Source organism: Danaus plexippus, chromosome 5 (assembly GCF_018135715.1).
Source record: "Danaus plexippus chromosome 5, MEX_DaPlex, whole genome shotgun sequence".
NCBI classification, from domain to species: Eukaryota; Metazoa; Arthropoda; class Insecta; order Lepidoptera; family Nymphalidae; genus Danaus; species Danaus plexippus.
Window position 1 is genome coordinate 7,344,517 of NC_083539.1, and position 27,953 is coordinate 7,372,469.

Genomic DNA, 27,953 nt, shown 5'->3' on the forward strand with positions numbered 1-27,953 from the left:
CAAATATCGTTAATGTAGGTACACACAAATCAATACAAAACCTTAACAAATTATATATTAAAACCTGTCTCGAGAATCACGCTATCTATTGGTGAAAACCGCTTGACAATTGGTGCAGTAGTTTTTCTGTTTATTGCTAACAGACAGACAGACAGACGCGGCGGGATACTTTATTTTATAATATGTATAGATAGATAGATAAAATGCAACATCATAATTGGAGTATATTAAATAAGATTATCTAAGTATAGTATTATAGTAGTTAATATGGATATTTTAGACTCTTGAAGAACTGTTTGTGGGTGTAGCACAAGTTTTGCATTATCAGATTATAGAATATTCAATATTTGATTGAATAACATAGATTAATAGAATAAAAAATAGAACTGTTAACGGGACAAAAAAGTATTGGTGTGACAATACTATAAAGTTGATACTGGCAATACTATATATATAGATTACTATACTGACAAAGAAAGCCATACAATTATAACGTGGAGTTTCGATGTTGCAAAAACGCTTTTGGTAACTTGACACTAATACTACAAAATGTTTACTTTTCCTTATACGTACATGTGTTGCCATACCAAAAAGTCTAAATCCTAACCATTTTCATATATTAAAACTAGGTAATTCAATAATTCCTAATGGTTTTCTTTAAAACTACTAAATGTACTTTGCTAAATGACCAATCCACAGTTACGTATTTATTTTATGACATAATGTATTCACAGTTAAAATTACATGAATTATTTAAACTAGCTTAGTTTATAAAAAAAAATTCTAAAGTTGTAATCGGCTGTAACATTTAAATAATCTTCATCTTCATTAAAAATACACTTATTTCACAAGTTACATAGAAGATTACATAATATAGATTTCCGTCGGAAGACGCAATTTACCTACATTTATTGTTAATACTAAAATTGTTAATTAGAAATTATATTTTCCGTTAAAATTTTTCTAACCCTAATACAAGTAGAGCTGATGTAAAATTCCCTTAAATGGAATAAAAATGTACATTTGTCAAAACAAATAAATTAACGCCAAAGAATAATTAATTATTTCTTGTTTTTCACCGTAATCCAATACGTTAACCAATGTAGAATTCCATCATCTCGAGTTTACACTCGCGTACGAGGCACGAGACGAAGCACAAGGTGAGAGTGTAAATAGTCGCTGGAGAGTGTAACTTATCGTTCTTATCACGAGTGCATTAGACTGGAATCGTTTGTAATTTACACTTAAAAAAAATCGCGTAATTATCGGAAAAATACAGTTTAATTTTAAATTGCCATTAATTTTGAAAATATATGTGTTGCATTTTTAAGGAAATACTTAATTTAAAATTTAATTTAAATAATCGTTATTTTGTCAAATATAGATACATATATGAGAAGATTTAGGTTATTCGTAACCAAGCAATATATTTAAAAATTAATATTTTCAGTATCAATTTTACCTCTAATGTGCGCAACGGAGGACAAATATATGTTTAGTTTCAGAGAAAATATATTTTGGAACAGTAGGTAGGTACAAATTAATATATACACGTGAATAGAAGATATATATTTTGAAAGCATTTAACATAAAATATAATATTGCTCCTTTCATATTCCGAAAGGATTACCAAAAGGACTAGTCCACATAGGTTTTACAGGATTGGCAGGTTTCTTTGCAATCAAGGGTAAACCTAAAGGACTATTCGTTCCCGCATTGTTGCCGACATTCAAAACAGGGCCAAGGTTCGGGTTAATGTTTGATCCAATATTCGTTGCTAGAGGGTCGATGATGCCACTTATTTGATTCCCTCCGACGAAAGGTAATTTAGGAAGGTTAAGGATCTGACCCAAAATATTTTTGCACAAACTTCCTGTCACACGTTCTGCCATACCTCCCCACAAACCCATTTGACAAAATCTGAAACAGGTCAATTGATTAATGAAAACTTGTTATTTTTTTATATCTTTGATTTAGGTTAGAAAATTTTATATTCAAAGATTGCCTGATAGGGAAAGACGATAATATTAAGAAATGTTTTTATACAGAAAAGGGCAAGAGTACGTAGAATATTATAATGTTTACCTAAAATCTTTCTCGGTTGTTACTGAATCGGATATTTTTAAATATTGCTCTTTGTCCAATGAAAACGGCAGGAAGTCAAAAATTTTGGGTCTTGTGTTGTTGTTTTTATTGTTTGATGCAGTTCTATGAGCGAATTTAGCAAAAAGCTCAATAAAAGACTCCCTGACACGAGCATCCGTCGACGAGACCACTTCATTAATTGGATTGCCTTCTTCGTCAAGTGGTTCAAACAGATACGCCAGCTCGTCACCGTGAGCTGGGCCCTTGATTTTGCTACTTTTAACATCAGTAGCATTAGCAGATCTCTCTATAAATAACATTTAAACTAGATTAAAAACTTTCTTTCAATCACATCAGAATCTACATAATAAAAATTTTTATATACGAGCATCGTTAAAACTGTAATCTTTTTTTATAACAAATTATTTATTATTGTACTTATTAGGCAGTAGTCACCTACGCCCATGGACAACCGCAACATAAAATATGTTGCGGATACGTTGCCAACCTTGGCTGCTGAGGAAAATGGAGGGGTGGGAATAGGGAGATGTCAGGAAAGGGTAGGAACAGGGAAAGGGCGGCTGTAAGTATTTAAATAAAGGATCTTGAATATAAGATAGTAAATAGGTGATGAAACAAAAATCTTAAGCCACTAGAATATGTTCATAAAATACATTTGATTGAAGTCAGTGTATATTTATGAACTTTGTTAATTCATAATAAGTTGATTAATTTATTCGACGTTCGTCTGATATAAGTATTATACGAACGTGTGAGAGCAAGTCCTGGGAGGAAGTGACTGCCGCGTGTCAAATTGCCGAGATGTTCGAAGCTGTAGAGGAATGCAGGGGCTCCGGCACTCCACTCACGGACGCTTTGGTATGCAGGGAAATTGAATAGAGCATCACCTAATGAGATATAAAAAAAAATTGCTTTAAAATAACGTAAGGCGCAAACAACTCTGAAGTAATATCTTGTGAATATGCATTTAAATAATTGATAAACTAAGATGTAGATGTTTTTTGTGAACTTCAATTCATATAAACCATTTCGAGCAGAGTAGTACTACCCAGTCCACCAGATACTAATAAACAAAATAAGATATAACTTAGATAGGTATCTATTATACAGTTCAAAATCATCTGAGGATTGTATTCACGAATATTACTCTATAATTATCAAAATAAATTTATTAAGAGATATTGTGTGTTGTACGCTGTTATTATATTAATTTATATGTTTATGATTCATTTTATTTTGACCTTCAGTATATACACTTGTTATATTTTTCATTTACTAATTATAATTTGCAAAATTTAAACTTATCATACATACATACTGGCATTGTTAACAGTATAAAATTAAAATTAGAAGCTATTAAAACGAATTTAGAAATTTAATCTTTAAAAAAAATTTAACCAAATATCTAACTAAGTTTTATCTAAAAGATATTTTTTTTTGCCATATTAATATAATTGGTCCGGTTTTCTAAAAAGCCTTTCATAATGATATTCCTAAACAATTCAAAAATGTATTTCAATGCCCTAATTTGTTTTCCAACATTAAAGAACCAAAGCTTTTCATAACTTGCTGTTTACTTATGACATATTTTTTTATGATAAAAATACCTTTATTAAATAAATTATGCATGAATTCTGTGTATTTTAAGTGAGTAAAAAAATAAAATAAAATAAAGAATTAGCAGACTGCGAGATATTTATATGGCGTATCTTTTGTTCAGGGTATAATAGGTTTGTGGAACCCAGAACCCTTAAAAAGCATCTCCACAACTAGCGCTTTTATAATGGCTAAAGGGATCTAAAAATTCTAGAACACATTGCAATTTGAATTTGAATTTAATTCTTATTTAGCACGTATTTTCAAATTTTTAATACAATAAGGTTTGAATATTTATATTGAGTCTGGATTTTAATTACGATAGACATTTTACTGCTTTCGTTTCATATATGTACTATGTATAATTGAATTTCAAACATGAATGTATTTTTCTGTTAATACCTATCGATTCATCTACACGTCCAATAATACCACTTCATACAAAATATTTTGTCACCTCGACAGCATCACTGGTTGTGTTGCTACGTCTATAGATTTTTACGGCTTTATATGAATAGTCCCTACGATTTGGTTATAAGAGATTTTGAGTGTATTTTAAATCAGTAATAAACAAATATACACTTACCGGTAGCTTCAACGATCTCGCTCAGTGCATCGATAGCCTTGAGGGAGTTGTCGAAGACGGCTTGGTAATAATCAGGTAGAGGAACGACCTGGTCGATTCCCGTCAACTTCAACGGGTTAAGTCCTTGCACTGTCTGCACCACGCCACGCAAACCACCAATCAGATCTTTCTTAATGAAATCTTTTACAGCTGTCACTTGGTTCGTCAGGAAATTTCTGTATTTACCTGATGAAAGTTTTTACCTATTATTATTTACTGATGAAAGACTTTTAGGTATTATTTCTTTTAGCTCATATGTATTTTGATAATAAAATTATCCATTTATCGATATTTCAAGTACAGATAATTTGAACAGTGTACGATTTCTCTACAGAATTTCGTAAAAATCTGTATTAAATTCGAAAAAAATAACATCAATCATATGTATATTAGTCAAAGCAACGATAAGAATTATATTACAAACCTTAGAATATTTCTAATTTCGTGATTTTTTTTTTTTTGGAAAACGTCACATACTTAAAAATTGTTTATAATACCTGTTATGATAATTTTGAATACTTACCAAAGACGGCATTGGCGGTCTCCGCGGAGGTCACTCCTGTGAACATGGGCACTCGTTGGTGTTTCCGTTTGAGGGAGTCGGTAGGCGCCTCCTCCACCAGCGGCGGCAGAGAACGAAGATCGTGCGGACCCTCCACACGTGAACCCGCACCTTTATAAAAATAATTATATCCATCTATTTTTTACATAAACGATGGGAGTAGAATAATCGAATTAACAATTGAAAACTGTGTGTTAAAATATTCTACTATTTGTTTTTTTATTGTTCAAAGCAAATACAGCTAGTTAAACTACGTAGATATTCAAAAATGGTTGAATTTTTTTACCAGCTAGTCTGATAATATCATTGAACGAGTTTTTTAGTATCTATTGTTTAATTCCACACTGATGATTATCGTTACAACAATCTTTACCCATAACTTGTTACATTTTGTTAAGTTTACTTAAAAAGTAATCAATCCCGGCAAGGTGTGTATTTGTGCGGTTTACTGTGGCCTGAAGAAACTGCTATCAGCCGACTTCAAGTAAATAATTTTACTTTATGTAGGTTCAATGATAGTTTTTTTTTTTTATTTCACTTTGATTTGTTACATTAACATTGAAAGCTCACCAGAGCGACCGGACAGCTCGTCTAGGAAAGAGTTTACGTCGACCATATCGCCTTTAATTTCATTATCAGCCTGTAACATAACATAATATACATTTAAATATTAAAATACATTAAATATTCTTTATAAATAATAAAAAAATATCATACCATTATAATCTTCTCAGCAGGTAGAGATTTTAAACAGTTTAGAAGCTTTTCTGGGGGTGCTTTAGGACAACTAGTTTTTTCTGACAGGGCCTCAGCGTGTTTATATGGATTCTCCCTGACAGCGCCCGGGGACAGGGGTGCTCCAGAAAGAGCCGCCACCCCAGTCGCTGAGCGACCTTCAGGTGACAAAGCCATCAGAGACGCCGCACTACCACCAGAACCATGGCCCATTACAGTTATCCTGGAACTGTCTCCACCGAAGAATGATATGTAGTCTTTTACCTGTGGTTATCAAATATTGTCACAACTTAAAATATTAATAATAATCATATCAAAAATAATTACCGTATAGAAATTTTGAGAAGAAAAAAAAAGTTTATCAGAGTTAACAAGCTCTGTCATTCCTATTTAACATATATAAGAAAATTTAGAACTTATGTTTCTTCAAAAAAATTTTATTTTTTCGAAACTTTTGAAGAGAAATAACATAATAAAAGAATGATGATCCATCCCTTTTCATGTACTTAAATATAACCGTATAGTCTATACAGGCCCTTATTTAAAAGTTCAACAACATTCCTTATGTATCAAAAACGTTTCTACGAAGAATCATAATTTAATGATTTCGCAGTACACACTTAAATAAAATTAGCCGAAACCTCGGGATAAAATGTAGAATAATAGAATCTTAAAATAAAAGCGAAATACAATGATATTCATAATTTATAATGAGAACCAAACATAATGTTAATTTGTCTTACAAAATAGTGTTCAACGCATTTTTAGTTACCTAAAACAGTCACTACAATTTAGATACCCCTTACCCATGCCATGGCGGCTCTAAGGTCAAATAAACCTGTATTTCCAGAAGCATCGATCTCCCCAGTACTTAAGAAACCAAGGGATCCCAAGCGGTACTGCGCTGTTACGAGTATCGTGTCCTTTTGAGTGAAATGTACACCCTAAAATGTTGATGTAATACTTAGTTCAAATATTCAATTATTAAATCCATATTTTATGAAGGATTTTTTTATCACTTACCCCATACGGAGCAGCTGACCCAGTTCGGTAGTTGCCCCCGTGAATAAAGAAAATCACAGGGCAACCTAAAACAATCTCCTGTTACAGAATATCAAAAAAATATGAAAGAAGAAATGCTTGTATGAAAATACCTTCTTCGTCGCCGGGCATTTTCGGTGCGTAAACGTTCAAACAGAGGCAATCCTCGTGTCCAATAACCCTGCCAGAACCCCTGGGGTCCATTTGAGGACAGGGGAGACAGTGTCTCTTAGCAAGCTGTTCACCAGCCAAGAAACGACGCACCGGCCTCTGAAACCTCCTGGAACCCAGCGGAGGTTCCGCATACCTGTTGACGAATATCAAAGTCACATCAATATTTTAATTAGTTAATTATGGTTATCATTAGTAAAAAAATTAAAAGGATGTGATCAATTGAAAGTTTAGTGGCAGACAAATAAGTTATATACTGGTTTAAACATTGCCCAATTTATCTTTATATAAAAATCTGTCTGAATTACAATCAGGATTATGCATAGCAGTAATGGCACTTGATAAATTTAGACTATCACCGGAAAACTTTATCGACACATCCGTTGATGGATGTGGGTTATTTTAAAAGAATCTAAATTTTAAGCTAAGCTATATAAAAAATAATTGTAGATCATATTGTATTTTGGATATTTCGTGATATATTTTGTTTGATATTTCTCATTATTTGTAATTTAACGGAATAAAAAGTAGCCAATCACTTACAACACGCAATATATACACGAAGAACATTTGAAAATTCATAATAATGATCATGAACACTTCATTTCTTGTGGTCCTCGTTATATTTTGGCAAATATTTTCGAAATATTAAGTTTCATAAAACTACCTTTTTTTATAGTTAATCCGACGCTACTTTACAATTACTTTACAGAAATCGTTGGTAAGGACAGACGAGATGATAGTGTCTGTCAATTAAGCCTATATACTTATCGCAGGTGACCGGCAACAGTTTTCCATTTATTATTCTAAAATATGGAATTAGACACGAGACACGTTTAGTATGTAGTGTGGTAATACCAACTAGTGCTAAGAATACCGCTCCTTTGTTATTTAACAACAACGATAGAGAGATGATAGAGAGGGTTTGAAAGAAAGAGGTATTTAAATGGAATCTAGAGACATATTGCTCCGATCACAAGTAGCTAGGATAAGATCACAAGAAAGAACATGTATTGAAGTAGGTCTTCAACTGCATTCTCCTTGGACTTTGCTTATTTGGAGGAATGCTTACACTAATGATAATAATTGTTAAAAACTATTACTAATTTACCTCCAAGGTAGGCTTTAAAAACTATATATATTTTTTTTTTTATAAGTGACAATTTCATTTTTTTTTTTATTTATTCTATAATAATATAATTTTTTGGTATAAAAATTCAAAAACAAAACCTTTAAACGAGCTTTTTTCAGTTTCGGTACCTTATTTCCAGACATTTATATATTTGTTACAGTACGATAGCAGTAAATATTTTAAGTAAATTAATTGTTTTGTTAAGTCGTGGTGGCCTGGAGGTTCAAGGCCCGCCTCTCACACGTGAGAGCGCTGGTTCGAAACCTGGCAAGTACCAATGTGATTTTTTCCTATGTTCTTTCTAAGAGTATTTAGACACCACTGAAAGACGGTGAAGGAAAACATAGTGAGGAAACCTGGTCTTGTAATTTCAAATTATAAGTTTGAAATCGCCAACCCGTCTTGAGCAAGCGTGGTGATTAATGCTCTAACCTTCTTCATGTGGGAAGAGGCCTTTGCTCAGCAGTGGGTTCCGATAGGCTGATGATGATGATGATGAATTGTTTTGTTAAAACTATATTGTAATATGTATATTAAATGTTTAGTCACATTTTATATAGCGTCTCATAGTTTCCTATGTCAAACGTCGCTTCGTCTCTTTTTAATTGGCTTATATGTAGTTTATCCTTAGTTTGGCTATACCTCGAAAAAGGTATAATAGGTTCTTGGTAAACCGTAAGAATTTGTGTCTTAACTTTAGAGACATTCAAAATAATATAATAATACATTGATTTAGAAAATATTTTTAATGTCAGTACAATACATTCATATTTACAGTTACTACTTTGTTGCTATATACAAAAATTATACTTTAAGAATGTGCGAATTTTAGCTACAATTGAGTTTAAATTTATGTTCTTCTATCTCAGTCTACTACCAAAAGTCGAATGAGCTTTATATGGGGAATGAATTGAGAACTAAAATAACAACTTCCCTTTATAAAAGCGCTTCCAGAATAATGTTAATTTTAATTAAGGATATTGGTTAAGGAAATTTGAATATTATTGAATGAAATTGTAACATGTTTGATAAGTTATCTACGATGAAGACTTGGTTATGGAGGTGAGAAGAGTCCTTATATTGTCATTGTGCTTTGTTATTCAGTATTAATGTATACACTACTCACTGGCAGGCTGCATGACTCCTTAAGGAACCGAAACGTCGGGAGTATGTAGTTTTAAAATAATAAAAAACACGTAATTTATCCTAAAAGCCTAGTTTTAAGGATTTATGATTATAAACTCCTTATACTTCAGAAATCTGTATTATAAATTGAGTTTTTCGTCAAATCAAAGATTAAAAATTAAACATTAAAAGATATGTTAATCCAAATAGAGAATAAAAATGCTACTAGCCATTAATATTAATGATAAAAACCTTCAGATTATATATATATATTGAATAAAAAATATCAAGACCTCAGACCGGCGAAGACGTAGTATCCACGAGCGTCGTCCTTGATGCCCTCTAAACGCGCACTCAGCCCATGTTTCTGTGTGAAGACCACCGCGGCATCAGGTTCGGGTGGTGCGGCCTGCCTACCACCTACCACCGCGTGTGCGGGCGCGAACAGCGAACACAACAACAGCCACCACATGACTGACTACATTTTAGCGAAATCCATAACCCATCATACTTATCTAAACGCCAATGACGTTTGTTAATTTTTTCTACAATCCTGATATAACCTATATATTATGTTGTCGTATGTATGTAACGTATCTTTATTATGGACAGTAGGCCTCCTTTTTTATCCACATAACCGTTAATGAGAGGCGGAAAAATGTTTTGTATACTGTGCACTAAGGTCAAGGCTTTTAGAAAAAACAGAGTTTATTTAATACGTTTAGTAGTTCGTTTTTATATATCTTAATCTAACGGGTTTAATAACTCATAACTACAAACATACACGTACATAGAGATGAATTAATTTCCATCAAACCTGAGTCTGATGCAGCTGTCATTTATAATTGGTTTGATCTACTTCAACTATTTAGAGAAAAAAACGTTCTTGCGTTATTTAATTTAAAGATTTACATTATTTAATTTACAGATATTATAATTTGATAACGTGGGTATCACTGACAGACGGTGAAGGAAAACATAGTGAAGAAACCTGGCCTTATAATTTCAATTTATAAGATTGAAATCGCCAACCAGTCTTGAGCAAGCGTGGTGATTAATGATCTAACCTTCTCCATGTGAGAATAAGCCTTTGCTCAGCAGTGGGCTCCGACAGGCTGATGATGATGATGATGAGGTATAATTATTGACACTTTGATATTTCAAATAAAAATGGTCACAAGTCATTGAACCAGGTGGGATAAAAAAGCGTTGACCTATGTGTGTATTGTGACACCGGACCTGACCCATAATTTCTCATGCTCCTGTTGTCAAGGTATCAGCTTTATTGATAAAATCTATCAACGAAGTTCTCACAGATTTCACTAGTGAAGCAAAGCGTTTATACAATCAACGAATATTCTTTGAGAGTTCCATTAATACGGTACTTGAGATCTAAGATTTTCGCGGGTTTTATTAATTTAAATGAAACTAATATTTTTCGGATAAACTAAGCGGATTTTTATTATTTTAAAAAACAACATAATCCCGACGTTTTGGTTACAATTAAGTAACCGTGACACACCGTGTTCATATCTCGTCTGCCCGTGATCACTTCATTGTTAATTGATATAAATTGGTTTAAAAAAATCTTTTATTTCATTATATCATATAAATAACAAACTAGCGATAGGTTCAGTCCTGGCGTGTTCAGAGTTATTGTATGCCGTATGGTTAAGGGATGAAAACCTTAAATTTCTTTGCCAAAATTATATAAATATCAGTCGTGATAGACCTGTGTGCTAAGCACGAGTTTGTGTCGTTGCACTAAATACGAGTCGTTTTCAGTTTCCGTAATGCGTTAATAACATAATGTGTGAAGATTAATTAATAGAAGAGCAAAAGTTCCGTATTAGAGGTGACGATGTTAAACTGCTTGATTTACCTACTGTCATAATTTTTCTTATGTTGTCGATGGAATCTTCAGTTTAAAATCTTTTTCGTCACCAAAAACTAATGAATTCGAAGAGTTCTGCAGGAGAGCGTTAAATATTTCAATTGTGTTCATCATCATTATCGTCGCAAGAGTTTTTTGCAGACTCGTCGTGGTCATCCGTAAACATGATGACTTTCTTGGGAAGATAGTTGCCGTGGTTTCCCCTTGCCTTCTGCACCAGCACTTTTTGGGGTTAATTAGATCCCAGCTAATTAATTAGCTTGCTGTAGCCTCTTCCAGCCAGTTTACCGGCTGGGCTTGGTGTTATCCCGCCACTGCTCGGTAACACCGTCTGTCAGTTGTATCGAAATACTCTTAGAAGGTACATATGACTCGGAAAAGATCACATCAGTAGTTGCCAGGTTTCGACCCCCGCCCTCACGTATGAGAGGCGGGCCTTGTAAACTCCAGGCCACCACGACGGTTTAAAATTTTATTATACTTTATTAAAAATGATGGTAATAATTGCGTCATTAAAGACAAGTTATTTACTTAAAGAAATCCCTTAAAAACGGTTCAGCATGTCAACAATGTATTAATTGAAATTTGTGACAAAAGAGACTATCTAATAAACCAAGATCAAGAGATGAAGATAAATATATTCTTTTCATTGAAATATTTATTATAGACTTTTAATTATTAACTTAAGTGAAGACACGTCATTCGACATTTCAAATTATTAATTTTTAATAACAATACTCTTGGGGAATGTAAAATAAAATGTCTGAAACTGTAAATCCAAAAAGAATAAATTGTTTTATTAAGTACGTCCTTGCAATGTTAATCTCCAAAACCAACACACACAAGCTTATCAGCAAACCGGACGATCTTTATAAATTCTATTAACACTCTGTAACAACTGTAATAAATAGGAACAAAAACTTTGGTTAAACTTTTTTATTACCATATTCAGATTAAATAATACTACCAGGCAAACCGTTTCATAAGCTAAATAATATATACTAGCTTTCGCCCGCGACTTCGTCCGCGTCAACATTAGAGTTGTTCTCTGCCATCACGGCCACTAAATCCAAACTGAACTTCATGGTTCCATGCGTGTGGCTTTGGGATCGGGATCGCGATCAGGGTTCTTTATTCGGGATAAAAAGGTAGCCTTTGTCTTTCTCCAAGTTTCCATATATCTCTATACCAACATTCATCAAAACTCGATCTGCGGTTCCGGCGTGAAAACGTAACATACCAACACACAGACAAACTTACTTTCACATTTATAATATTATAGTACAGATATTATTTTCAGATCTTAATTGAAATTAAACGTTTTGATGACTTCAATGCCAATTTTGTTCACAATGAAATGCTTAACATTAATATTATGTTGATAAAACTCTTTGGCAAATTTGATACCAATTCAAAGCGTCTTATAGTCGTGATAACTTCCAATTATAAGAGAAAAAAAAAGTATTTTACTTACACATAAATGCCCGTGTTAACATAATGCTTAATTTGGTTAAGAATTCACATTACGTTACATATTTGACGTAGTTTCTTTCTTTAGTTGATTTAATAATTTTTTAACACAAAAGCGGATACTCTGACTGAAATATGATAGTTAGTTAGGCCTTGCGAAAATCTTAATGGGACCTACAAACCAGTGGCACATTATTTTGTTGTATTGTTAATAGGTTTTGCGGCGCCCGCATACATAGGTTTTAGATTTTACAGCTTGGATTACAAAGTAGCAATTTTCTTACCAAATTTGTTTTTTTTTTTTAAATAAAATGTTATATACCCTTCCTCTATATAAGGGAATGCTGAAAGTAAATAGATACCATACGTCATAGAATATGGCACGCAATGGAAACTGCACACTGCTTCTGGCTTTGTTTTTGCAGGAGAAACTCGTCGTGACTTTTGAAAGACCTCAGGTTTAAAAAACTTAATCAAATAACATATGTCGTTCAAAAATCAATACGGTTTAACAACTTCGAATAGAAAGTAAAATGAAAGTTTTAAATTCGACAACTTATCTTAATTATACGACAGGTGAGTATTACCGAAACTTTTTCAGAAATTTCATACAATTAGTCGAAAACACTTCAGATAAACTATTTCTTTAATTTTATACATACAAGTCAAGATACGGAATTGATTTAGAATTGGGAACTATAATACTGCGGTAAGTTATTTAAAAGTATATTACCTACTTATATATATAATATTGTAGTATGTACCTGACACTTATATTTTACACCTCAGTCTTCTTGATTGTCACGATGTTAGAGTGGCAATGGCATTTTTTTTATAGTATGTGGCATCTATTTAGTTCCAACGGTAAGGTTACTAGCCCCAGCCGCCGCAGGGGACGCTCCAGGCGTTGGGGATCATGAGACGATCTCCAGCCACCATAAGCGCGGGTCTGCGGACGGCGGACAAGGGTAGCTTATCGCCTGATCAGAACCAGACCCGAGCCTACAGGACGTAGCGTACCGCGCGCGCCTCAAAGATCCATCAGACCACCACAGATGGGGCCCTAGAGCCGATGAGAAGCCGGGTTGCGGGTGTAAGTGGAATGATGTACCGCGGCCTGGCTCGGAGCAGGAGAAGGTACGGAGGATTTTAGTCAGTTGGAGTCTGATACCCCCTCTTGCCCCACCCAGGTCAAGAGGGGTTATTTGATGATATTCCTTTTTTTTTTAAAAAAAGTTAGGTTATTATTAAGGTATGATATTTTATAAATAGAACGATGTTGCCCAGGCGCGGCGATGAGTGTTGTTTTTTCAATTAATATATCGCGCTCGCAATTAGTGAACAAGCGAAATTAAGTTATATTATGATTTATGTCAGAACAGATTCGCTCATTCAAACTTTTGTTTCAACCGCCATACGTTGTTGACAAGCGTATTTCACAGATAGCATTACTAAAAGCTTTTAGCCAGCTGGCCATGGAATAATATGATTAATTAAACTAGCAAAAATTAATTGATTCTATACACTTTGAAATTTAAAATTCTAAATAAAAAATCCCGATATTTAAGTTACAATTATATCGAACAAACAAACATTTATTCTTGTTTAAACTGACATAATATATTATCAATGTTCATTACTGATCTAATTGATATCGTGCTCACAATTGTATATAAAATGTTTTTAAATCTTATTAAGATTAGTAATTAATTAAATAATATTTACAAATTTGGAAACTTCTAACAGAAAAAACGTAATGTAAATATTTTATACTTGCATGTTCCAATATTCCGCTAATAAAACTTATTAAATATCAGCTTTTGTCCGCGGCTCAGCTCGTATGTATGTTATTATAGAGCAAGAAGCAGCCGTTGCTGCCTAAAGTCCGAAATTTTATTTATCAAAATAAAAAAAAATATATAGAAAGAACTTCATGCGTGTAAGCTAGCAGACAGATTTATTTTAAGTAAATAATGTCTTGCTTTATCATTGTCTTATATAAAGTTATGGATTTTAAATTTTTTTCCCCTAGATTTTACTTTGTTTTTAAAATATAATAAAAACTCTGTTATCAAAAATTGCACGAAACGAAAAAAAGTCCAAAAACTGGCAACACTACTGTGGAATAAGGTGTATTTAATAAGCCACTTTAAGCCATGTGCCATAAAAGTTATAATGCTATGTTCTAAAATTTCAACGTTCTCTCTTTTGTTCTCTCTTTCTTTTTGTGTGGGTTTTGCTAACCAAGTTTCATTATTGATTTTTCATATTAAAAGATTTATTCTATTAATTTAATATATCGGTTATCTCAATGTATGATATGATTCTATCACATATTTAAATCAATAAATAAATTTTAATTTAATTATATTTCAGATGCCATTAATAAAAATGATTATGGAAATTTTAATAAAGATCAAATCAACAGGAAAATTATAGCTGTTTTAAAAGTAAATATGTCATGTAATAATAAAACTTTTTGTAAAATAAATAATGTTTACTTATTAGATGACCAATACTTTTATTATTCCATTTATAAATAGTACTTATATTATTAAATAATTACTACTACTGGTATTATTCCTTTATTAGTGAAATTATATTAAATTGTTTATTTGTTACATGTTGCCTTTTTTTTTCTCTTATATTTGGTTAGTATTGAAGAAACTAAGAGTCTAATAAAAAAATAATAAAACCAATATACTAAATCGATGAATAAAACTATTAAATTATAAAAATTGATGTCATGGCGTAGACTACCACACAAAAATATAAACTGCACGATCAATACTTCTAAACTGAAAAAATATCCAAATATATATAATAAATAGTATTTTCTGATGTGCAAAGTTGTTGAAATTACTGCTATATTACTCGATATGTTTTAGTAAAATGATTTATAAACAAAAAACATAAAATTAATTTCGTGCAACTTGAGTTGAGTATAACCACACTGTGACGACACACAACACGTCGCGTTTGCGTCATCATACCGTGAACAGCGCTCAAACGGGGAGGACTTGGGATGATAGAGTGTAAAGTGCTACATTAGAAACTTATATTTATTTCAAATGTTTCTAATATTGAAATTATAAGTACAAACGTTATAGGATAGGTCGGTTGAATTTCTATGGGATTTTATCTATGTAGTTTTCGTGTTTATGACAAATCACTTACGGCTTTGTTGCATTACAGGTTTTTCTTCACGGTCGCCGCCATCATGGCGTCGGACGAACAGTTCTCGCTATGTTGGAACAATTTCCATGCGAATATGTCAGCAGGCTTTCATGGCCTGCTGTCGCGTGGAGATTTAGTAGATGTAACATTGGCTGCCGAAGGTAGATTACTACAGGCACACAAATTAGTTTTATCAGTATGTTCTCCCTATTTTCAAGAAATGTTCAAAATGAACCCCACTCAACATCCCATAGGTATGTATCTAGAGCGAGCACTTCGCTTGTAATTTCAACGTTTTTATGAAATAATATGCTCAAAAAATTGTTTTGTTTCAGTATTTTTAAAAGATGTTAGTCATTCAGCGCTTAGAGACTTATTACAGTTTATGTACCAAGGTGAAGTTAATGTTAAGCAAGAGGAATTAGCGTCGTTTATTAGTACCGCGGAACAACTTCAAGTTAAAGGTTTAACCGGTAATCAAAATGAAGAAAGTTCTACGCCATCCAAACCAAAGCCGACTTCGAGGCCAGGCCCGAGGTCGTCACAACAAAGGCAATCTGTTATGACTAAGTTAGAGACTGATTTAGATTCTAAGCCCTCCTCAACTCCAGTAGCAATTAAGAGACCAAATAGGCCATCAATAGCATCAAATAATTCGTCGTCATCTCAAAGTGGACCTGCGAAAAGAAAATGTGTAGACCCCTTAGAAGCCGGCCCATCAGGATCAGCCAAAGAGGAATTTGTCACGATACCAGACGAGGATGAAAATAATGCTGTTGCCCCCAAAATGGAACCCGAATTTGTTAATGAAAGTTTATGGGATGAAGACGACGACGGCACGAATAATGATGAAACGAACTTTGGCGAAGATGACTCGAATATGGAAATGACTGGTAAATATAAGATTCCTTTGCAAATACTTTACAATATTATTTATTTTCTTTCTTAAATCATATTTGGTCTTTAGGTTTTGATGGCTCAACGACTGGCGATGGCAATTTAACTGGCGGAGGGGAGGGTGGTGCTGTGGGTGACGCACAAGGTAGGTTTCATTATTTTTAGTGGTAAGCCATGTCAAAGTATTTGACTTGGATTGCCTTGTCCATATATTATATAAAACATACATGATATAACAATTACACTTCTTGCATATTTAAATAACATTGATATCATGGATGTTCTAGATTTAAAATGAAATTTGTAAGTTATTTAAGATCTAGATATAAGAATTTGGTTTCATAGCATTGACATGTTACAGGTTAACTGCGCATATTAATAAAGGTCATGCTTTATGTTATGGTAAAGCATGGCCTTAGGTTTATGAGGTTATGGTATAAAGGTATTGTTGTTAAAATCTGGTAACATAATGGTAACAGTATTTGGAGTGAAATGGTTGCTTCTAAAGGTATGTTGAAGTAATGGCTAAGGTAAGTCAACAGGTTTGGATTAGTAAACAATGTTATGTCAAGTTTTCTATTGTATAGAGTACATACATTAAAGAGCTTGTCAACATTAGATAATAAGCTGATATCACAGCTGTCGGTACTGCTAGAATTGGAGCGATCAGACTGAGAAGTCGCTTGAATATACATAATGCACAGTAATCCTAAAGTATGCGGAATTACTAGCATTGTGTATGATACAATTGATTATAGTTGGACTGATTTAGTGTTTATGTCGATAGTTGGCCTCATGCAGGCTGAAAATGAAAGCTACATGTTAGTATCGAGTCATAGATGCAAGTATATAGAGGAAGTCTGTTTAACCGTTGGTATCAAGTTACGGTCCGTTCAACATGTAATACAAAATTTCTAAATGACAACATTGCACATTTAGATATACCCTAACTAATTCAGGGTACGGGTAGTAAGGGCCGCTAAATGAGCGAAGACCACTTGAACTACTAGGAATACAAATTCCAAATTTAAATATTTAATAGTACATACGAAATAAGTACGGTACGCCTATATGAAGTGCGACCGTTACGCCTGTGCATATAATTTAGTACAATCTGACCCTAAGGACTGATTAGTTATTGGATTCTTGAATAGCTATTTCAGGCATGGTATAAGATCGGTAGATTTGACAATGCTCTATTAGAAGGCCTGACATTTTTTTCATTTAAATTTATCTAACAAAGTTTAATAGGCGCATTGCGATTGTTCCGTTCAAATTACGATTGCTCTGTTCAAATTACGATTGCTCTGTTCAAATTACGATTGCTCTGTTCAAATTACGATTGCTCTTACTGACCTCTATTTAAATAAAGGTATTGTGAATGTAATAAAGGTACCTACTTAAACGTCTCTAGACTTAAAACTTGCATATTATACTGAAAACAAACAATCTGTTTTGTGACGTAGTATGCATAGTGTTCCGAAATATTCAATAAAGGAAATTTCGCCGAAATGAGTTTTTAATTTATACCCTTGCACCCACGTAGTGCTTTCAGCAAATTTTATAGACCCATTAGTACCTACACTCGTACATAGTTGAATCGACACGTGAAATCTTCATTATACAATTCTGTTCGATAGTTGAACTCTATCATTTACTAATATTAATCTGGTCCGTAACTGGACCAAATAAGTTATAAATTTTGTACACTAGGCTGTCGTTTCGTTCACATATTAATAGTCTGAGTAGTCAGATAGTAATTCATAAAATACCTGTTTTAAGAATACAAATCATCATACTAGTGAAAAGCATCGTAATGAGTTCTGAATTGAGTCGCTGGAGTTTCTAAATAAATTATTGTACCGACAGGACAATGTGACAGAGTAGTTTTAAAGATATTTCTCACTATTCCTCTGACGTAAGACGGTTTGACCTCTTATTCTTTTACTACACTGAGGAAGCTGTGGTAAAAGATTTGACAACGTACTATAAAATAGATAAACCCATAAAGTTATCGCAACTACATAATATGAGAGCTACACATGAAAGTTAATTATTTTAAAATGTAAAACAACATTAATGCTTTAAAAGAAATTTGTATATTATAACAATTACTGAAAAAAAAAACAATTTCTCAGCCGATTATCATAATTTCGATAGATGGCATTGCTGTACAGTGTGTAAAAACTAATTTCTATATACCTATTTTAAAGACTCTAAGAAAAGCAAAATTAACTTTTAATATTCTAGTGGAAAGAAGTTTCTAAATGTTAAAAATAATACAAATTTAACGCATCTTTAGAAAGTATACTATGATAAAGATGAAAGAAGTAAGCTACTCGTCTGTAGATGACGTTGTTTTTGATTTTCTTCGTAGTCTTTAAATTTAACTTAATGAATATGTATAAAAAAATTTTCGTCTTACCAATAGATGAATAAACTCTATTATAACTGATGTGAGGTACATAATTTTAGGTTCTCCTAAGGAACATAATAGATGGCGATAGAAAGGTTAATTTGGGAATGTTATTGCATTGAACTTACGATTTTGTTACCAAAGAAAGGTTTTGTTATAAATATTTTTGCTTTTTTAATTTATTAGGATAAGCTGTTTTAATTACAATAGATGAATAATTTTACATTTATTGTTACAGATAATAATTAAAGAATGTTTATACAAATAAATAAAAAGTATCAAATTTATACTCAAAATGTTTCCGTCTAAATTATTAGTTCAAAACTTTATTTAGCTAAAGCTCTCTATTTGGGAAATAAAGTAATTGCACTTAAATCCACAAATTTCTGAGTAAATTTTTAATCAATAGAATTTGTAATTGCATGACATTCATAATTATTTAAATAGTATTAAAATACTATAGTATGCGTGTAAAGGAATATAATTCCGTTATTTGTGGTTGCCGTCTAAACGCCGTAAGATCTATGGTCGCAAATGTGTCACTTACTGATTGTTTACTATTTTGAGAAATAGTAAAAATCTAGTGCTTGTTTAGGCTATCAAAATCTGGATTGCAGTGATTTATTAAGTGTTGATTGTGATATATTAATAACCACGCATATGTTTCTTTTGTTATGAGGTGCGTTGTTACTTTAAACGTGTTTACGTCAAATGTTTTATATTATTTTGTGATTTGATAGTGTTTTCTATTGAGTGTGTGATTAATAAAAAAAAGAATTTTCTATGGATTTTATTTTGGTATGTACGATTGAATTATTAGTTAGTAATATGTTATATTTAGTGGTTAAAGTTACATGACACCAAGCGATTACTGGTTGTCAACTCTCTATGGAGTGTTAAAATTTGTATCTTTTGTTTTCGTTTGCATTGAAAATTGCTAGCAGTTGATAAATAATATGAGTTTTTAATAGATATTTACAATCTTATTGTATCTTAATATTTTGCGCGCGTCATTTGTAAACATAACCTATAAGATGTTTAAAAAGTCACAATGTCTTTGTATGTGGCTTTCGTGTTAAACAATATAAATCATCAGGATCATCTTAAAACAGTATTAATGTATGACCAACTTTGATTTAATTACCAAGAATATATAATCAAATACTTTAGATCTATAAGTTGTATGATCGTTTTTTGTATTATTTTTTGTAGGATTAAACTTATAAGAGTGTATATGGATTGCTAAATGACAGCAATTCTTTCTAAAATAATATCATATGTACATAATACAGTTTAGGTCTTAAAAATCATAAAACTCCCAAGTCTCTTTAACTAATTCAAATATATTATATAACATACTGATGGTATAACTGTGAAATATTCTGAGGCTATAGAGTTGAAATAGATAATATTTCCCTTGCATATCTTAAATAGCTAAAATATCAAATCTGGAAACTACTCTCAGGTAAAATGAAGTGATAGAAAATGAACAATTTATATTTTCTGCTAAAATATACAGTTCAAGGTTTACAATGAGTTTGTTGATAAAATATGTTTATCATTGATTGACCTGAAATCCGTGATGCCTTTTAATATATTCTTGTTTGTCTCAGTAGAGGCATACAATATATATTTTTTAATATAGACTGGTTACCGTTAGTGTGTAAAACCATCTCTTGTAAGTGGTAACAAAGTATTATATAGCGAACACTATCTCGGTAACAACATATTCACTCTAGCCTTGAAGACACCCAAATTGTAATGAAGCAGATGAAGGCAAGTCGTCTTTATTTCATGTGTCTCATGGAACCCATTCTAAGCAAAGAACTGTTATATATGATAATTTATTCTGTTGTTTGAGCTATAAAGATTATAACAGCATATCTAACAGTATAAAACTGTGAAGGTATATTGTTAAATGAAAAAGCAGTTTGGATGCAATCAATACTTTTGGTCGATGAACATGTTTTGAAGCAAGGAAGGACATTAAGGAGCCATATGTGTATGTTTTTATAATTGTATCCAATAAAAATGGTTAGAAACAGAGATTAAAAATACTTTGTGTTTGTTGTTACTTGTGTTATAAGACATTTGCGGAGTACACTTTCAGAATATATCAACGTGTACATTATCCGCAAAGTCAATTAATATTTTAAAGTAATTAGTACAATAATTTTATCTTTTCTTTTTGCTTACAGGAAATATTTATTGTTCTTGGTCAAGTTCTCCTTATTTGTTTAAATATTCAAGCAGTAATTTTTTTTTTGTTAACCTTGTTCAAACTTATTTTTTTTATTTAGTTATAATTTTATTTTAAATATACTTAATTATCAAATCACTATAATGCTGCAACATTTAAGTGTCAATGAAATTTAAAGTTTTCATTGTGCTTTATTGAAAATCTGCTAATATCTATCAGGTTGGTACATATAAAAAAAAACATATATATATATGTACATGTATTTTTTTTCCAGTTTTTTTTTGTACTAAATTATATGACTTTCTCATAGATTATAAATAAAAATCTCCTAAATTAATCTCCAATAGAAATATTACACTCTCTGTAAATTACATATAATCAATTTAATCTCATTTCTCTCATTATAAACATATTGATATTGTTTTTATAACAAAATATGTAGTAATGATGACCCCACTTATAACAACAATTTGATTAACTTGTATAGTGAATATTATATGCTCATTTAGTGAAACATAAAGGTTGGATTTAAATTAGTTTTTTGTCTATCAATTAATTTTAGATATTATTTGTTTTTAATCTATAGTAACTTGACCTTTTCTCGGTTGCCAAATTTCATTTGAATACTTTCCATGGTTAAGTTTTTAACCCCGTTTTATTCCAGGCACAGTACACAATAGATTGCTATTGAATAAATGTTTGTGGCTTAAAAATGTAATGTTGTATGAACATGTGGTTATTCTGTGTATTGTTTAGTTATTATGATAATCTTTATGTGATTGCAGATGGGATATGTAGCTTTACAGTTAATTACTCTTCGAATCAGGACAGCGGAAAGTCTGTGTATTATTAAATTTGTTTTTACAAGATAAAAGCATTAAATAATTTACAACTTACAAGATGTTGGTATTTGGTGTTGCTAGTAGCATTAAAGGAATTAGTTATGTAAAAAAAATAAATCATAAGCTACAGAGTAAACCTGCTACCTAATTAAGGTGGAATTATATTTATATGTATTTTTAAATTCTCTGATTCTGTACGTTCAGAAATATTTTATAAAATTAATGATAAGTTAACTTCTAACCAAGCATTAAATTGCTTATATTTCCTATTCTTTTTCCTCGTATATTTGGAAGTTCTAAATATAACAGCGGACAGTTATTTATATCTAGAGCAAGTTTCACAACTTGTTGATAGAATTTAAATATCTTATAGAAAAAATATATAGCATTACAGACTTAAGATATGTTGTTACAGAATTATCATGTGGTTGTTCATTGACAACAGGTAAAAAACAGTTTTAAAACGTTTCATTAAATTCAGAAATAATGATGTTGAAAATTTTTGTATTGAAATTTTTCTTTTACGTATTAGACTGTACATATCTTAAATTTCAAACTTTGCTGTTAATTTTGATCGTGTTTGATAAAATAGTTTCTATTTATATGTAAAGAGAAGTAATTGCTGTTAGGTGGCATCATGTTATTTATATCATTACGTTTGCGTATCTCCGCCTACATGACCTATATTATAAGTCGAGTTTTGTGTCACTGTGATAGTCGAAATGTTGTTAGGCCAATGATTCACCAACTTTCAGAATATGTGTCATATTTAGTATGTATCTTTAATATAAGCATATGTTTCAAGTGTCATAATACATTGTATATTTTACATTTTACTGAGAATCTTCTACTTGTTCTACAAACAATAATATTCCAAGGGAATATTCACAAAAAAAAGATTTGTATTCAATTTGGAGGATTTTTTTTTTTGTATTGTTTATTGTTTAATTTTGTGGCACATGAACATCAAAGGAACCTTCCAGATTTGATCTTAAAGATATTAATCTTAATACAACTGAATGTAACAGGACTGTACATGGAATATTAAATATTATATAAATGTTAAGTTGTTTTATTGTAGCATTTCTATATATATGTATCGTGCGTGGTTCCCGCGGACTTTATATTAATTTAAAATAATTTTTCTCGTAGGTAATATAAACAGCGGTACGAAGGGAGATCTACATTTCATACAAACCAAAAGCGGTCACCTGCAATTGATTTACGAACCTTATATATTTGTGACGGACAGTGTGAGGAGCGGACGGACATTTTGGAGGTGTATGTCGTATAGCAAGCAGTGCCGGGCGAGGATCACGTCTAAGAATAACGTACTGAGAATAACGAATCCGTTTCATAATCATACAAATGATCATATGAGGAAAATCGCGCGCAAGTACGAGTTAGGTGAAGTCGTCACCTGCCCCTCAGTATGAGAATTATTTTATTTTTCTGTGTGTCTGTTTGTCTTACGTGTGAGTGTTTAAGTTCTTACAAGGCCTAGGTATATTTGATAGTATTGATTTTGATATGTATCATGGCCGATTGCGAATAAATTCTGCTTAGTTATAATTAATAATACCTAGTTAGTTTATGTAAATATTTGACAATGTTACTTGGTTGTATCGTAGGAACGGACTCTGATGTAGTTCAGGTTCATATAATGAATGCATCCGTATTGCTTGATGACCCTTGTATTCTTATATGGAATGTGATCGAATACCATAATAAAATTGTAATTTAATAATAAAAATGTTGTATTATTTCTAACATTTCTATGTAATGTTTTGGTTTTGTTATGATGCTTAACGCGACAGGTGCCAGCGGTTGGGAAGTGCGGTATTCGGTGACTCAGCGCGGGGCTCCGTGTTTACTGGTCGGTGGCTACGGATTTGTAGCGCGGAAACGTCGAGGTTCCCGTGTGTACTGGACCTGTCGCAGCCGAAATTCCTTCGGCTGCACCGCCCGCGCCCTCACCAGAGAGGGTCAGTTGGTGACGCACCACCTGCAACACAACCATCCACCAAACAAACAGACTGAGCTGAAGAGAATCGAAAGCCTCATAGAAATTATCACCGTAGAAAAATAAAGAATTTAAGCTTCATACTGTTTCATTTGTAGCCGAATTTATTGTATTACAATGTAGTTATATGTGTTATATGAATGGATAATGACACGTGCGATGTTCAACAGTTGAATTCGTGATATCGAACCGCGGCCGGCGACACATGCGTCTCGGCGGGTTCTCGTTTTACGCGGAGAAAGTGTTCCCAGAGAAGAGCAAGGTGCGGTGGCGTTGTACCCGTCGTACATGCCGCGCGTACGCTCACACGCTACACGATAGGATCTTCGCTCTGAGTAACGTTCATTCCCATGAGCCGCCAGCTCTGGCTCCAACACCGGCCGCCCACTATAGGGCGTTCACACACGCGGCCATCGCAACCCAGGCGAAAGCCGTACTAGATGATTAGTATCATAATATAGTGTACGATAAGCTTGTAGCGCAATTTCGTTAAGACGCCGTTTCTCTGTTACACGTATGATGCAATGTAATGTTAGTATGAACCACGGTCAGCGATTCTTTGATCCGTTGCTTTTATTATGCATGAAGAAGGTTTCATTCGTTTTGCTATTATACCGTTATCGTTTATAGATATGTGTAATTTATTCTGTAAGTATCTTTTACTTGCACAAAATATGTTTAATTAAAATCTAGTCAATGTCTAGTCATCGATCTCTTGTGTAGTGTTGTGCAATGATCTCGGAGTAGTTCACGTGTTGTAATATATTTAAGACATGATGTTATTTAAAAATGTATTTAATTAAATTAGCAATAATACGGACAATCGTGTGAACGTGAGATGTGGAAGAGCTTGTATCATTAAAGAGTAGTGTCTACTGATATAAGATGTCTGTTTTGTTTTGTAGTCGACACCAACAATATGTGAATTATGGAACTTTTAATGTAATACAATCGGCAACAAATAAATATCATAATCGTAATTACATATTATTATATCGCCTACAACCGTTTTATTATAATTAAGTAGGTAAGGTATTTTTGTTGGTAGAAATAATTATATGTAATTTATTCTACAGATGTATGATGATTTCAGAGGAATTTGTACGTCTGTGTGTCGGTCCGGGCGGAAGGCCGCGGCTGTGGGTGAAAGGCAGGAGTTTCTACGCCGCGCACACGATGCGATCTGGTATTGTGAGATGGAGATGTACTATGGGGGGTTGCGGCTGTAAAGCTTACACACAAAAGGGCAAACTGCACAAACTGGTCGGTGAGCACAACCATTCAGGTCGATGTGGAAGGAGAAGTAAGATGGCGCCGCCAGCACCGTCACCACCCACGCCCCTACTCCTTCCAAGGATGCCGCATCTAGATTTCGATAACTTCGACCCCAACGCCTGGATCGCCAGATACTAGATCTATGAAAACTCCTAGGCTATTATATTATACGCATTTTGTATGGCTCAATGTATCCTCGACGGAAAACTATAAATAGAAAATTTTTTTCGTGTAATTATTCAAATTAAGTATCTAGTGTCGAAAAACAAAAAATTATTTTAAACTAGTCAGTGTATATAATGGTAGACGATAGTGTTTAGTGAAGGCTAGTTACAGTCGATCTAGTTAGTAATTATGATCTCATTTATCACAACATTCTTGATGCCAAATATTAAACGTTTGATAATTATAGTGATATTAATGGATTTATATAATGACATTGCTCATATAAAGTAAGTTTACAATCGTGTTATGTATAGTGCTTCCTACAACTCTGTTGTTACGTAATGATGAAAAAGGTTGAAGGTAGTGCCATTGTTTTTTAAACTGTTATATTAAAAATGTTTCCTTTTTATGTTACCTCGAATTCTAAGTCGTGCCAAAAACTTCTTGCTCATTTCATATACTTCAAAGACTAGTGACAAATGTATAAGTAACTTATTAAATATCTCTCGACTAAGCGATGCGAAGTATCTGTATGAAGATTAAGGAAATTTTTAATGTAATTAAACGAAAGGAATATGAAGTTTCATTATTTAAGATAACCTTCGATGACCTTAAAAGAGTTTATTCTTAGTTACTGCGTTTCATATAATAAGGAAATACAATTTTAATAAAAGCGCTCCTAATACAACTGATATCGTTAGGATCGCTCTTATTAGACATTGTCGTCACCAGAGCCGTTACTGACACTGTTTATTGTTTCAGCGCGTTTTATCCGAGCGGGAAAGGGTCGTCTGTTGTTGCACCGCGGATACACCTTCCGTCTGAAGAACAACCTGGCTCACGGACGAAAACAGTGGTACTGTTCGTCTCGGCTCACATCACGATGCCTGGCCGACGTGAACACCGAAGGTCCTGAGGGTTACGAACGTATCGTCCGTTCGCGTTACGCTCACAATCATGCACCACCCAACGTTCGTCGTTTCGCCGACGGTCGCTATGTGGTCCGCACACCGCATCAGAGCGGTCATCGCGCCCCGGCTCCTTTAGATCCTCACCAGCAGCTTCTCCAACTTCAGCATGCTCTAGCTCTGTACGCTGCTACCGCTCACGCCACGGCCACGGCTAACGCCTCAGCTGCTGTCTCCGCTGCGACGGGAAGCGGCCAGCAACCATCCCCCAACGCTCTCCCCCCATCCGCACAACACACCCCCGCGGCCAAACCGCTCCTGGTTGACACTCCTTGTAATGAAGAAGATTAAAATTTATACGATTATAATAAGTCAGTGAACTATTAACAGGAATAACGCTCTCTTACGATCGAGCGCTTCACGGTTTGATAGTGTTGTAATAATGTCGAATGACGATAAAATATCGATCAGCTGATATTTTTGAAGCCTTTTGAACTCTTATAATAGCGTAATTTATGTTTTAGAGTTAATATTATTATTATTATTAATATTATGTAGGTTATATGGGGATAGGATGGCGTGTAATAGCGATGGCATTGTTGGATTTAACTATCGTCGGTTTTGTGTATGTGAACCTCATGATTTGATGTTGTGCTGTATGGAATGGGAACGTGGAACATCAATGGAAGGATCACTGTCGTAATGTCATAGGTTAGGCGGTCTCTTTGAGGTGTAACATGTTATTCGTATAGGTGTGGGTTATTTATGAAACGAGTAGAGAGTTAAAGATGTTTAAATAAGTAATTAAGAACTGTCTGAATGTTTTGGAAGGGCTCTTTAAACCGTTGGCGCACGTCTCCTTATGGACGACCGGCGGAAAACAAATTATTGGTTTAGCGATCGAAGAGTGCGTTTTGGATTCCGCCTCGTCTGACATATATCAGTCGGCGCCGGCCGTTTAAAGGTCCATGGATGGTATGAGCATCTCTTAATGTCAGGTTGTAATAGAAGGTTATTATCCGGATATCTGCCCATAGGAATGTTTAATTTACAAAGACGGCTCGATCCAACAGGGCAGCACCATGAGAGACGGGTAGCAAGTGGACCGTACGGGCTATGGAGCAAGTAATCAGCACATGGGGTAGGTTCGAACACGGTTGGTCGGGTGTAGGGAAGTTGCGATCGAAACGGGTGCGTTGATATGGTCTGACGGCTCCGGTCGTCGACGACGCGATGGTGACTGAGACGCGAACTCTGTTACGAAAAAAGCAATAAAGGATCCCTCGACTGTTATTTAGAAAATATTAATTTAATTTTGAGAGATTTAACTTTTACAAGTATCACATTTTGCTACTTAGACAATTAGACGTCCGCCTCGTTATCTTTAAGAAGTGGCAGTAATATTTCAGAGGTGTTCGATATCAAAGTACCTACCTTCGAGTGTGAACGCTTGCTTTTGCACGGCACTCGTCGAGGCTCGCAGACTACAGACTTCTGTGGATGTCGCTCTGCTCCTTAGGATTGATTTTAAGTACTTAAGCTCAATCAACTACCTCTTCACTTTTTATACGGGTTTTACAGATTAGTTTAATT

General features: G+C 33.4%; 2 protein-coding genes across 45 annotated transcripts in view; one reads left to right on the plus strand and one right to left on the minus strand.

Annotated features, from left to right (window-relative positions):
• Positions 1 to 1,554: 1,554 nt before the first annotated feature.
• LOC116769031 (carboxylesterase 5A) lies at positions 1,555 to 9,582 on the minus strand. Its single transcript, XM_032660007.2, has 11 exons — positions 9,387 to 9,582; positions 6,779 to 6,972; positions 6,648 to 6,712; positions 6,431 to 6,568; positions 5,607 to 5,888; positions 5,460 to 5,529; positions 4,851 to 5,000; positions 4,289 to 4,513; positions 2,856 to 2,993; positions 2,086 to 2,392; positions 1,555 to 1,920 (listed from the first exon to the last, which is right to left on the minus strand). The coding sequence occupies exons 1-11, from the start codon at positions 9,563 to 9,565 to the stop codon at positions 1,611 to 1,613; spliced, it is 2,058 nt and encodes a 685-aa protein (XP_032515898.2). The 5' UTR covers positions 9,566 to 9,582; the 3' UTR covers positions 1,555 to 1,610.
• Positions 9,583 to 15,414: 5,832 nt separating this feature from the next.
• Positions 15,415 to 27,953, plus strand: part of LOC116769155 (protein tramtrack, beta isoform) — a 102,067-nt gene continuing 89,528 nt past the window's right edge. For 39 of the 44 annotated variants that reach the window (XR_009753622.1, XM_061527648.1, XM_061527673.1 and 36 more), the window contains exons 1-4: positions 15,415 to 15,572; positions 15,653 to 15,888; positions 15,970 to 16,527; positions 16,602 to 16,676. Coding sequence is in view for 43 of the 44 variants with exons in the window: in XM_061527648.1 (XP_061383632.1) it covers positions 15,678 to 15,888; positions 15,970 to 16,527; positions 16,602 to 16,676 (844 nt within the window). In the remaining variant the exon portion in view is untranslated. Of the gene's footprint in view, positions 15,573 to 15,652; positions 15,889 to 15,969; positions 16,528 to 16,601; positions 16,677 to 23,141; positions 23,743 to 23,806; positions 24,092 to 24,182; positions 24,993 to 25,105; positions 26,033 to 26,214; positions 27,694 to 27,953 lie in introns of those variants that run through there. The other 5 variants (XM_061527565.1, XM_061527596.1, XM_061527637.1 and 2 more) reach the window with 5 other exon arrangements.